The 13244-nt window shown below is 53.4% G+C and overlaps 1 protein-coding gene across 1 annotated transcript; it reads left to right on the forward strand.

Annotated features, from left to right (window-relative positions):
• The first annotated feature begins 928 nt into the window (after positions 1 to 928).
• Positions 929 to 8698, forward strand: Ccdc97 (coiled-coil domain containing 97). Its single transcript, XM_032894153.1, has 5 exons — positions 929 to 1128; positions 3821 to 4273; positions 4977 to 5246; positions 5503 to 5632; positions 6797 to 8698. The coding sequence occupies exons 1-5, from the start codon at positions 1080 to 1082 to the stop codon at positions 6915 to 6917; spliced, it is 1023 nt and encodes a 340-aa protein (XP_032750044.1). The 5' UTR covers positions 929 to 1079; the 3' UTR covers positions 6918 to 8698.
• Positions 8699 to 13244: the final 4546 nt, after the last annotated feature.

Here is a 13244-nt window from a genome sequence, read left to right on the forward strand (position 1 = left end):
AGTCCTGCTCTTGGCCTGCGTGTGTTGGGCGGCAGCGCCCTCTGCTGGCCATTCCTGGTGATGCAGCTGAGTTTTCCTCCTGGCATTCACCAAATCTCAATGCTTACCAAGTTCTAACTCTTCCAAGCCTGTTTCTAGATTAATGCACCACCTTCCTCATTGTAATCTCCAGTTCCTTTCCTTGGTTCCCTACCCCAAGCCCTGTATTTTCCAACCATCTCAAAGGGTTACGAAGCCGTATGTCTGACACCGACAAGTGGTCTCACATAGTCTAGACAAGGCTTGCTATGTAACCCTGGCTGGTCTTGTTAAAGACCAGACTTGGTCAAACCCTCACTGATCTCCCTAACTCGGCCTCCTGGGTGCTATATACCCTGACTACAGTAAACACCCAGAACTACCTTTGCCAGCTGAACTGCCTGAAATACTTACTCACTTATGCCCATCCCTTTCAGGTCCCTCCCCTTTCCACAGTGAATTCCCACAGCGAATTCCCACAGCTCATCCCTCAGATCTGCAGGTTTCCATCTTGTTTGTAAACACAAAAGTTCTCTCTCTGACTTCATCTCACCCCAGCCCTGCAGGCTGGTTGTGATGATAGAAGGACGTCAAATCCACAAAGAGCTCAAAGGTGGGTGAGATGGTTCTAGACAATAAAGATGCTTGCTGCCAATCTTGACTGAATTTTATCCACGCTCCTGTAAATTGTCCTCTGACCACAAACATTTTTAAATTAAAAAGGACTCGAGAGTCTTTGCGATAGCGCCAATACAACCATTCCAAATATTAACCACACAAGGACCTGGAGTTAGAGCAGCGACCAAATGAGACGGTCCCCGCTGTCTTTCAGTTTGATGAAGATCCAACCTGCTGAACTAGCGCCTTTTTGTGTGTGTGCGTGTGTCTGGCTTTAGGGGCGGGGTTACGCATGCGCATAAAGAAGGCCCACCTTTGACCCGGAACAGGTGTCTCTGTTCCGCTTAAAGACGCTTGTGTGACCGGAAGTACTTACGGGTACCTAGGGTCCAGCTTAACTTCCGGAGCCCGCTGCGGCGGTTACTGTGTCAGAGAATCTGGTTATGGAGGCCGTGGCAGCTGCGGCAGTGGCGGAGAGGAAGCCGGATGATGGTGAGACACTGGCCAGACTCAGGCAACGAGGGTGTGCTTGTGGTGTGATCAAAAAATGGTTCCGGCAGTCGCCGAGGACTCTCTGAAGTCTGACCGCAGCTTACCAGCACTTTTGGGGGGTCTGATTATTCGGCCTTGTGGCAGGTTGACGTTTCTCTTCATTTTCTTTGACACGAACTCCTTTCCCTGTCCTAGGCTAACCCATTTTTTACCATGCTAACGCCTCAAGCAAATAACTCTCCTGAAAATTCTCCCAGTCTCCGACCAACCTTTCTCAAGTTACATCTCTACTGTGCCATCCTGAGTTTCTCTGTATTCCAAGCTAGGTCTCCTCTTGTCACATGCAAGCTCGCTTCTATCACACCAGCCGCTCTCATTGCATTCTAACTCTTCCTACTCATAAAGTCTATTCTGCTTCCTTAGGTCCTTTCTCCCTTGCACCTTCAATGCCTTTTACTTTTTTACTAACTTCCTACAAGTATTGCCTGGTGGTTTGTTTGGGTTTTGGTGGGTTTTGTTTTCTTTTGTTTGTTTTGTTTTGTTGGTGTGATGGTGGCGGTGGTTGTGGTTTGGTTTTGTTTTTTCGGTCAGTCTTTTCGGTCAGTGTTAGCCTCCAAATTGCCTTCCTCCTATCTCAGCCCCCCAAGGTACTGAGTTTACAGCCCTGTGCCACCACACCAGTCTTTAATGTTTCATAGTAGTCTGATGTGCAGATGAGGTAGAGTCGAAGCTGTTTGACAACTCAGAGCTGGGAGTTACTGAAGCAGAACAGCAGGTGTAGGGATGTAGAGACAGGTGTCTGTGTGCTGAACAGCAGGTGTAGGAATGAAGAGACAGGTGTCTGTGTGCTGAACAGCAGGTGTAGGGATGTAGAGACAGGTGTCTGTGTGTTCTGCTATGTGTTTCAATCTTTGGTCATCTCCAGTTGTGGTGACTCACATCTGTAATCCCAGCACTTGGGAAACTGAGGCAGAGGTTAGCCTTAAGTTTGAAGACAGCCTGGACTACATAGTTCCAGACAATGTGAGACTACTGTGAGGCCCTGCCGCAAAATACATATATTAACCTTTTCCATAACAAAATTGTATATACCTTTTAGACTCTCTGCTGCTAGGGTTCAAGCCTTATGAATGCCAGTTACACTCCCTACCGCAAAGCCATACTCCAGACAGTAAAGAAAATGGGACAGGACATGGTGAGATGGGCCTATAACCAGAAGCCTGGAAGGTTCAAAACCAGGGATTAAGGATGTACTGTATTGGTGAAATGCTTGCATAGCATACCTGAAGCCCTGGGTTCAATCCCTAGTACCACATAAGCTGTTTGTGGTGGAGGCCTATACTCCTAGCACTCCCAAAAACATTTATCAAAGAAAAAAACAAGTGCCCCCTGACCCTTTCGATGCTTTCCAAACATCTGACTTCTCCAGAGAATCATACACACTACTCATGATTTTCTTACCCATCACCCACTGCAGCCTGGTCTCTCTCTACCCTGATCTTGTTCCAGTCAGGTAGGCTCCCCAGTGCCATCCACACCTGGCTATTCCATCTACTTTATTAGGTTTTGTTATGTTTTCATCGTTATTCATTCATTCGTTTGTTTGATTGTATGCTTATTTGAGGTGGGGTTTCACCCTGTAGCCCAGGCTGGCCTAGAACTCACTATGTAATCCAGCCTGGTCTAAAACTCATGATTCTACCACAGCCTCCTGAGTGCTGAGGTCTATGTATATCCGACCCTCCCTGCTTAGCATCCAGACTGTTTTCTTACTCTATTGCTCCCAGGGGTCAATGCTGGCCAGCCCTCCACCCTGGCACGTTTGTTTGCCTTATGAGATAAACAGTCTGCTCTGCTCCCTTGTTTTTTAGGCTGCTCTTTTGTAGCCCTTGTGTTATTTCTTATGATTGCTATTCCAGATTACCAGGAACTGGGTGTCTGGTTTCTTGTTGTTTCCTTCACAGACAGGGTTTCTCTGTATAGTCCTGACAGTCCTGGACTTGATTTGCAGACCAGGCTGGCCTCAAACTCACAGAGATGCTCCTGCCTCTGCTTCTGCCTCTGCCTCCCAAGTGCTAAGATTTGTGAGCCGCCATGTGGTTGCTGGGAATTGAACCTGGACTCTGGAAGAGGAGCCAGTGCTCTTAACCACTGAGCCTTCTCTCTGGCTACAAGATGTCACTTTCCTGGCAAGTCTTGTTACCCTGTAGTTTAAAACTGAGCCATCCCAACATTTGCCTCTTCTGTCTGTCTTTTTTGGCTTTTCACTGGATACTTTCTTTATCAGTATTGTTATCATCATCGTTATTACTGTCATTGGTGTTTTGGACTTTGTTTTGTTTTATGAGATTTCGTTTTTGAGATTTAATATCACTGCGTGGTCCTGGCTGGCCTTGAACTCATAGAGATCCACTTGCCTCTGCTTCCCCTGTGCTGAAGCTAAAGGTGTGCACCACTGTGCCAGGCTTGTCTGACTGTTTTCCTGCATAGCCAAGGAAGCACCTGACATCTTACATGTTTTGGTTAATTAATTAGGTCACTGACTGTATAGCATCTGTCCAGGGCCTAGAACATTACCAAGACTGCAGTAGGTGCTCAGTAAATGTACGCTGTGGGTGTCAGTTCCCAGCCTCCTCCTGCCTAAGCCCCCTGCCCCTGATGCCTTTAACTAAAGACTCCTCTTGACTCACAGACTGTGTGGAGGCCAGATGTGTGCACTGGGGGGAGCTGAGCCAGACTTCCATTCCACCGGGACCCCAAGAGAAGGAGACAGCAGAGAGCACACCAGACGTCACCAGCGGTGACAGCTCTCAGGCAGAGAGTCCGGCTGTAAGTGCCATGTTGCACGCCATTGCTGCCAGCCACCTGCCCGTGTGCAGCCAGCAGCAGGGTGAGCCTGACCTGACGGAGCCTGAGAAGGTGGCCATCCTGGGCCAGCTGTACCACAAGAAGCCACTGGTGTTCCTAGAGCGCTTCCGCACAGGCCTCCGCGAAGAGCACCTGGCCTGCTTCGGCCACCTGCGTGGAGACCACCGTGCTGATTTCTACTGTGCCGAGGTGGCCCGGCAAGGCACTGCCCGGCCTCGAACTCTGCGTACCCGCCTGCGTAACCGGCGTTACGCTGCCCTGCGTGAGCTCATCCAAGGTGTGGGGGGCACGGTGGGTAAGGGACAGAGGTGGGGAGGAGAGGTGGACTGAAGCAGAGTAGGAGCCCGGAGAGATCCATGGAGATAGGTTCTGAGATACAGAGACACAGACCCTTGTGAAGTAAGGGAGAGAAAGGTAAGTGGACAGGATCAGAGCTCAGCAGATGACAGAGTGGCATCTGTGACACAGTCTCACTGTCGAGTGCCCAGGCCATCCTTGAACCAAAATTCCCCCGCCTCAGCCTTTCAACCCTGGCAGAAGTGGCACTGTAGATGGTCACTGTCCGCTGAAGGACGACAGCACACGCAGCATCGAGGAAACCAGCTGCCACCTACCGCACAGTGTCCCCATCTTCGCACTGCACACAAAGCATCGCGGGACACAAGGGGAATGCATGTCCCTCAAGGCCACCCTGAACACAACACCAGGAAGAGCCTGGTGTGGTGGTTTACACCTCAGCCCTTGGGAGGCAGAGGCAGGAGGATCTCTGAGTTTGATGCTAGCCTGGTCTACAGAGTGGTGCAGGTCAGGGTGTGTGACACGCTCAGCCCAGGCTGTACTCAGTGCCCCACAGACCCTCAGGTACCTGTGCGTGGTTTATCACGCACCTGAATTGCACACGAATGTCTTACAAGCAGGGTAAGCACACGCATGCCTAGACACGCGTGCTCACACACATCTACCTCGCCTCTTGTGCACAGGAGGCGAGTACTTTAGCGACGAGCAGATGCGGTTCCGGGCCCCGCTGCTGTACGAGCAGTACATAGGACAATACCTCACGCAGGAAGAGCTCAGTGCCCGCACACCAGCCCCGCAGGCCCCCAGGTCCGGCTCCCCCGGCACACCTGCCTATCCACTCTCCGACCTGCTGTTTCAGTCCTACCAGGAGCGGGAGCTGCAGCAAAAGCTGCTCCGGCAGCAAGAGGAGGAGGAGGCCTGCTTTGAGGAGGAAGAGGACAGTGATGAGGAAGGTGAGGGCCAGCAGCAGGGCACCCTGCCAGGCCTATTCCCTCATGTTGTGTCCCCAGTGATGTCTGCCCTCTCCCCCCTCCCTGCCATCTCCTCCTGAACCTGAACGCTGTGGAACAGTCTCCAGAGCACAGCATCACCGTCGTGCCCAGTGTGTGTGCCAGGAGGGCGGGGACTGGGCTGTCTCAGCAGCATGGGCTGCACATAGGTGCTATCCTGTCAGGTTTCTTCAGGCCACTCACCTGGGTGTCTCCACAGACCAGAGGTCGGATAAAGACCTGGAAGCCTGGGTGCCTGACTCGGAAGAGAGGCTGATCCTTCGAGAGGAGTTCACCAGCCGCATGCACCAGCGCTTCCTGGATGGCAAAGATGGGGGCTTTGACTACAGGTGCCTCCCATTCCCAGCCCAGCACCCAGGGCCCAAGCGGGTCCCTGCCTTTCCTCAAAGGGCCTCCCTAGCAGTGCTGGAGTGCCTGAGAATAGTTCCCCACCGCAGGTCCTGGGGTCAGTCACTCTGGAAGTTTCAGATCAGTGAGGGGAGGTGGCTGGGGTCTTGGCCTAACCGTGTCCCCCTCCGAGCCTTAGCCCCTTCATCTATAAGCCAAGGGATAAACTGAGCCAACATTTAGCACAGCGTTGACAAAGCATTAAATGAAGCCCAGCGGGACACACTTGGGAGACAGAGGTGGTCAGGTCTCTGCGTTCCAGTCAGGGAGCCATGATGAGACCCTGTCTGAGGGGAAATAGACAAATGACGAATATCTGTCTTTTTAGCTGGTCTGGCAGCTCAGGACCCTGCCTGTGCACACCCAGGTCCAATGACAATGTCCACAATGAATATGTCCACAAATAACTTCAGTAGAAGGGTCCTGATTATCACTGCCCTGGGGGCCGTGCTGGAATCCCACAGATCTGATACCTGTCAGTGGGTTCATTTACTGCTAGCTGGGGCCTCCAAGGCTGTGCAGAGTTGGCTGTGGCACCTATGAGCCCACCCCACTCCACTAGGTAACCCTGAGGACACCAGAAGAGGGGACCCAAGTCTGTCCTTCAGGAGGGCAGCAGATAGGCAAATGTGTCCCACAATCGATGTATGCTTTTGTACTGCCACTATGTCCAGACCCTAGGGTTAAAGCAAGGGATACATGTAGCCAAGGACGCCTTCCTGAAGGAAGTCTTCTGCAGCAGGGAACTGCCCAACTCCCATTGCTCCCATGCAGGGGAGCAGAGCCATGGTCAGAGCCACAGTGAGGTGTTTTCTGAGCCAGCTCTGCAAAGAGGGGGGGCAAGGACAGGTGCAGGCACCCTGAGGCACAGAGGGACTCCAGTGCTGAGGGAGAACTGAGGCTCGGTCACTACGTGGAACCGGAACTAGCGCCACATAAGAGCCGGAGGCTTGTCACAGCTTCCCCATCTGTCACAGAAGCTGGCGTTGTTTATGTAGGCTGACTGGGGAAACACCTCTTTAGGATTCCAAAAGGCCTAAGCATGCCCAGGAGGTCAGTCCCCTGCTCCTGGCCTCTGTGATGCCTGACAGCTCTCTTTCCCGCAGCACGGTGGATGACAACCCTGACTTTGATAACCTGGACATCGTGGCGCGTGATGAGGAGGATCGATACTTTGATGAAGAGGAACCTGAGGATGTGTCCAGCCCAGAGCTAGATGGGGACTGACGGCGCCCACCCTTCCAGCCGGTGACACCATGCTCACCCCTCCAGGCAGCTGGTTACAAGCTGGCTTAGTGACTCAGAGGCCATCAAGACAGGCCCCCGGACTTGGCCCACCTCAGACAATCTCCCCACTTCTGTTAAGGGGTTCCTGCTCTTCTCTCTGGGAACATCACTGCCCCTCTTGCCCTGGCCCCATCGTCTTTTCTCTGATCCAGGATCCTGCTGTGTAGAACCAACTTGCCTGTTAGTTGCTTTGTAGCCAAGGCTGGCCTGAAACTCAGCTTCCCACATGCTGTGTGTGGGTGAATCTCCGTGTTTGGTCTACATGTCCTTTTCTTACCCTCTTTCTCCCTTCATGCCACTGCCCCACCTCCCGATTCCCAGGTCTCTAACCTTCTGCCCATCTTTGTGTCATGAGTGCTGTGCACACATCAGGGCCCTGGCAATCATCGGTGACTGCAGCTGTCACATGAATGCCAGCATCAAGCTCCATCTGATGCCCAGCACAGCCCTCAGTGTCTCCACCGCTCTCTGCAAGTGACCTACGCTGGGCACCTCTTTGCTACCCCCAGGCTCCCACCTCAAACTCCATGCCGCTGCTGCCTCCTCATTCATTTCCACGTTATCTCCAGGCCTTGATGTCAGCCCCTCTGTCTCAGCCCTTATGGCTGGTCCTCTGGGTCCCCTCCCCCAGGCCTGGCCATCAAGGGCAGCAGAAGCCTTCTCTGTGGATGGAGGTTAGGGGAACCCAGGTGGCACCAGCCTCTGCTGCTGTGCTAACTAGGAGTGCTGGCAAAGCAGAGCTGGGTACCACAGGGCCAGCTCGGGTGTAGGAGAAATATGAAGAGGGGACTCTGTCTCCCCTACAGCCCCCCTTCCCAGCCACAATTTTCCTTTTCCTCACTTCCTCTCCCTCTCCCTCTCCTGTTTACACTCCCCAAATACGCACAGGCTGTTATCATGGCTCTTGAGTCATCACACACAGACATACAGCCTGCCCCAGTGTCCCTGCCCCCAGCCGGCCACAGGGCCCGCCCCACAGAGCCCCCTGCTGCCCTGGGCTAATGAAAGCCAGATGGCTGCTTGTGACTCAGCCGTGGCCTGTGGGAACCCAGACGTCCTACCTTCCCATGCCCCACGCCCGGGCCCTGCGTCCCCAGCAGACGGAAGCAACCTGCTCCTATGGGGACCGGAGCAGCGTGTCTGGACCTGAGGGCCCAAACATAGGCTCTCTCTGTACCTGAAGGACCCTCAGAACTGTAAAGCCAAGCTCCTGCCCCTAGGCCTTGGCTCTGCCCTCCGTGTTAACTAAACTCACCCAGGGGGTAGAGGGTGTTCTCTTGAACTGTTGAGAGATCCTCAACAGCCCAGCCTGGGCCAGGCCTGAGTGACACCTCTTGACAGCCCTGGAAACAAGGCTGTCAACTGCCACTTGTCACAGAGGGTGGAAAGGGCCCAGAAGTAGCCATATGCCTCTTGGGACCACCTGGCCTCCCAGGCACAGCCAGGACTAGAACACGCTGTACACAGCACTTGCGACCTCACTGGACAGCAGTGAGGATCCAGAGACAGACTCCTCACATTGTGGGGGACTGTAGAAGGTGCAGGTGTTGTGGTGTTACACCCCTACCCTTACCTCCCCAGAGGACGGCTGTGAGCCCACAACTGGGATCCCACCACACTGGACGGGAGCCAGGAGCGCTCTTTTGGGAAGTCGGTTGGCTTAAGTATTTTCACAGTTAACCAGTGTTCTGTCCGACCATTAAACTTATTTAAGATAGAAACTGCCATCAATCTCTTATGTAACTTTCTAAAAGCTGAGCTGCACAGCCATTGAGTCAGGATCTGGGGTTAGTCAAATGGCTCAGACAGAGGTGGGGCCAGCCGCGAGGACAGGGATTAGATGAGGAGACAGGAAGAAAGGTGGAGACAGAGGGAGCAGAGCCGGCAAAAGCACACCCCATTTGAGCAGCCCCCATGGTGGCTGGCGCCGCTGCCTCTGATCTGGGTTCTGGGGATGGGGTGGGTGGAGAGGCTGAGTCAGGGAGGGAGAGCCCCTCTGTGGGCATCCGGCCCCCACCTCCATGTCTCTTATTTGTCCTGCCCTGGACAGGTCTCTGCTGGCTGCTGCCCTGCACCCATGCCTACCCCCACCTCTCTGGCCACCTGCTCCCCCAGCCTCAGATCCTTTCCGGGGAGGTCCCTGCCTTCCCCACACTGTCATTTCCCCACCTATCCTGTCTATACCCCGTGACTCCATCCTCTCCCTTTTCTCCCTCAATCCCCAGACTTCTCTCTCCCTTGTCGTTCACCAGGTTCTGAGCTCTTGCCTCCGTTGTCAGTAGCCTGCCCCCACCCCCATCCCAGCACACACACACACACACACACCCTCCGGCCTGTACCCTCATTTTTTCCTGTCCCTCTCCCTGCTGTCTCCTGGTCCATCCCCTTCCCTGTCTGTCTCTCAGACCCTGGGAAATCTAGGTCAGGGCACTACTGGTGGCCCCTAAGAGCCTAAAACAAGAAAGGGGTCACCACCTTGTCCCCACCCATGAGAGGAGAACAAGGCTGCCGACCTGTCTGAGCAGAAGGAAATGTCTGTGCTGTGGCCTGGTCATCCCACCCTCCCCCCTCCAGGACCTGCTGGGCTGCTGCCGCCCCCAGGGCTGGGGCCGAGTAAACAGCCCTGGGATATTTATACCAAAGCTGGGCGTAAGGCCAGTGCCCACCACAGCCCCTGCCCTGCCCTACCCGCTGCCACAGCCAGCCCTGAGCCAGCGTGGCACCCGCCAGCAAAGGAACACCGCAGACAGGCTCCACTCAGCACAAAGGCCAACCAGCGCTGGTCATACAACAGCCAATGGCTTCACATAATAGGAACTTCCCTCTGAAAACAAGCACACAGTGAAGGGTCCGTTCCCCCCATCTTAATGCAGACACCTCCAAACCTGGTCAGAGATGACCCACACAGGACCCAACAACTCCCAAGCGGAAGTCTCCAGCCACAGGTGGGCATACCAATGCTACTAATGCTGGCTCCACCTGCTCGCAGTTCCCCACCCTAGCTGAAACCAGTCTAAAAGGAACACGGAGGCCTCTGAGCCCCGGAGGCCTCTCGCACAGACATCAAGTGTGGAGACACCATAGATACAAAGTGTCAAATATGTGTCAGACTCTGAACAAAACATACTAATCACCGAATGTAGCCCTTAGGCTGAGGTTGCTAAGTTATTATAGTGCTTGCCTGGGGGCTTCATCCTCAACTGTTACATAAAGCCTGTAACCCTGGCACTAAAGAGCAGTGGTTCTCAACCTCCTAATGTGTTGACTCTTTAATACAGTTCTTCATGTTGTGGTGAGCCCCTCAACCATAAAATTCTTTTCATTGCTACTTTGTAACTGTAAATTTTCTACTGTTACAAATTGTAACATAAATTGTGTTTTCCTGTGGACTTAGGTAACCCCTGTGAAAGGCTCATTGGACAACCCCCACCCCCCAAAAAATGGATCTTGACCTACAGATTGAGAACCATTGCTCTAGAGAGAGAAATAGGATAATTAAGAGTTCAAGTTCAAAGCCAGCCTGGGGTATATGTGACCTTGTGGCTAAAAGAACTGACTATTTAAAGTGACTATTCTCTAGCATTTTTGAGGCCCTGGTTCTAACCAGCCAGCAGGAAAGATGTCTCAGCAGTTAGGAGGGGTCACCGCTCTTCCAGAGGACCTGAGTTTGGTCCGTAGAGTCCATGTGAGATGAGCGCTCTATCACCTGTCACTTCAGCTCTAGGGAACTCTGCCCACCTTGACCTCCACTGGAACCAGCACTCACATACACCATTAAAAATACTAAACTAAATATTTAAAAACACACACACACACACACACACACACACAATCACAGCTCACAAGTCACCCACCCACAAGGCACACAAGCCCTGGTAACTACCATAGATGTGCATCCAAACAACTCAGGTAAGAAACGAAACACAACACCTTTAAAAAAAAAAAAAATTCGGGGTTGGGGATTTACAACACCTTTCAAAAAAAAAAAAAAAAAAAAAAAAAAAATTCCTCGCAGACCTGCAAACTTGTTTAAAACACCCCAGTTTCAGGTAGAACCGACACTAACTGCAAAAATTTACACCCAGGAACCTGTGAAGATTTTAAAGGGGGAGGGAAAAAAAATCAGACTCAAAATCCATCCCAGCTACGCAACCCGCTGGTATAACATACTCTCTCACCAGCAAACAGGGCCAGCGGGGAACCCACAGAAAGAGCTCCTCCGGCTTACCCAGCCGAAATGTGAAGCCTTAGACACTCAGCAGAAATGTGGCGCTCCCTAGCCACAAACACAGAGCTGAGAACACACACCCCAAACTGACAACGCCAGGCAGGCCAAAAGCCCTCAGGCACCAGAGAAAGTGGAAGTGGGTTGGGGGGAGGAAGGGCTGCTCTGAAAACCTGTAAGATCACACTGGAAACAAAACACATTGGTCCTGTGTATGCCTCGGGATGAGGCTTCAAGGGAAATCTTGTTCCTGTCTCCCCCACCCCACCCCACCCTCGCTCACCGAGCAGGTCCAGGATGGGGCAGGAAGGCCTGTGCAGGCCTTCTTGGCTGCTTCCTGCCCTGGAAGCTGGACGGGAAGCTGGGGCTCCAGCCGGAACCCAGGCTCCCTCCCACAAGTTCCCTCATGTCCCAGCTGCCTAACCCTGTGTCCTGTCTGTCCCGCCTGAGGTAGATGCTGGTGGGTAGGAGGGATGTGTTCTGTGCTGGGTCAGGCCACCCATGGAGCCCAAGTGCCAGGGCAGCAGGACAGTGCAGAGGTGCTGAGCCTGCAATTTACCCTCCCCCGGCCACCAGCAGCCAGGCCTGCCTAGGAGCAATAGGCAGGTGGGCGGGCTATGTCACCAGTGGGCAGGACATGGGGCACAGCCAGGAGTTGTCATGTCCGCAGCAGCCTCGGGGTGAAGGCCTGGTGTACGGGCTCCACAATCCTGGGGGTGTGTCTGGGTGCGTGGGAGCTGCTAGTCTGGGATCCTGGGTGTGACTGTGTCTGGGTCTGTGGGGCCACTTGGGACTCCCCAGGCAAGTGGGTGTGTGTGAAGAGTGTCAGACAGTAGCTGTGGCCTACTGGTAGTCTGGCTGGGACTGTGACGTGTGTGAAACCGTCAGTGTGTGTGGTATGAGTGGGTTTGCAGCGGGTCACGCAATGACCATGACCCCGTGGAGGATGTTTGTGTAACTGCTGGGGGGAGTAGTCTGTTCCCAACTGGGCTCTGATGCTGTGATGTGTCTGCTGTGTTTGACATTGTGAATCTGTCTGGCATGTGGTACAACCATGGCCCTATAATATGTATTTGTGTGATGGCCTTTCTATCAAACTTTCTACTTAGGTCATGTCCTGTGAGGCCCCAGGGCTGGGCTGTTGATGGTCTGTGACCACTGCCAGGTGTCAGAATCCACAGGTCACTAGTCCTGAGAGGCGAATGTGGTTGTGGGACACCGTCCATATTTTGGCTTCTGCTGGGGCAGTGGGGCTGTGCAGCAACCCCTGAGTGACTACAAACCAGATTGTGCTCTTGCTTGCTTACGTGTGCGTGTACACATGTGTGTGTGCACGTGTGAACCTGTGTGCATGTGCACGTGTGTGCGCATGCCTGTGTGTGTGCGTGTGTGCGCGTGTGCGCGTGCGCATGCATTTGTGTCTGCTAGGCCTCGGTGGCCTGAGCTAGTGGCAATGACAAACGTCCTTGCAGAGTGATCTTATCCTGCCCCCAACCCCAGCCTGCTCCTCTGAGGCTCTCAGGCCCGGATGGGAAGTGGCTGGGAGACCTAGGACCCACTCATCCAGGCCCAGTACTGTCAGCCTCAAACCAAAGGAACTCTGCCCTCTGTCACCCTGCCTCCCTCCCTCCAGGGCTCTCCCTGAGTGAAAAGCAAGTGGAGGCCTGAGAAAGGCAGAGGGTAGGGGAAGTGAAACACAGGCGAAAGGAGGAAACAGGCTGGAGAAAGAGGAAGTAAGAGAGAATTCACAGGCTCGCCCCACAGATGGAAAGAAATGAAACGCAGGACCCGTTGGCTTAGGGAGCGGGTATTTCTTGCCTGGGTGACTTATTTTTCTGAGGACACACGCATATACACTCCCACACATCCTCTTGTACATACACATGCATGGGCACATGCATACACACACACACACACACACACACAGCCTCAACCACCCACACCCTCTTTACTCTCAGTGATTTATCAGAAATGGAGGCCCGAATTCAGCTTTTTTAGCTCATCTGGTAAGGTTATGTGCCCCCCCCCACCCAAAGCTCCTT

Source organism: Rattus rattus, chromosome 2, assembly GCF_011064425.1.
Source record: "Rattus rattus isolate New Zealand chromosome 2, Rrattus_CSIRO_v1, whole genome shotgun sequence".
Taxonomy (NCBI): Eukaryota; Metazoa; Chordata; class Mammalia; order Rodentia; family Muridae; genus Rattus; species Rattus rattus.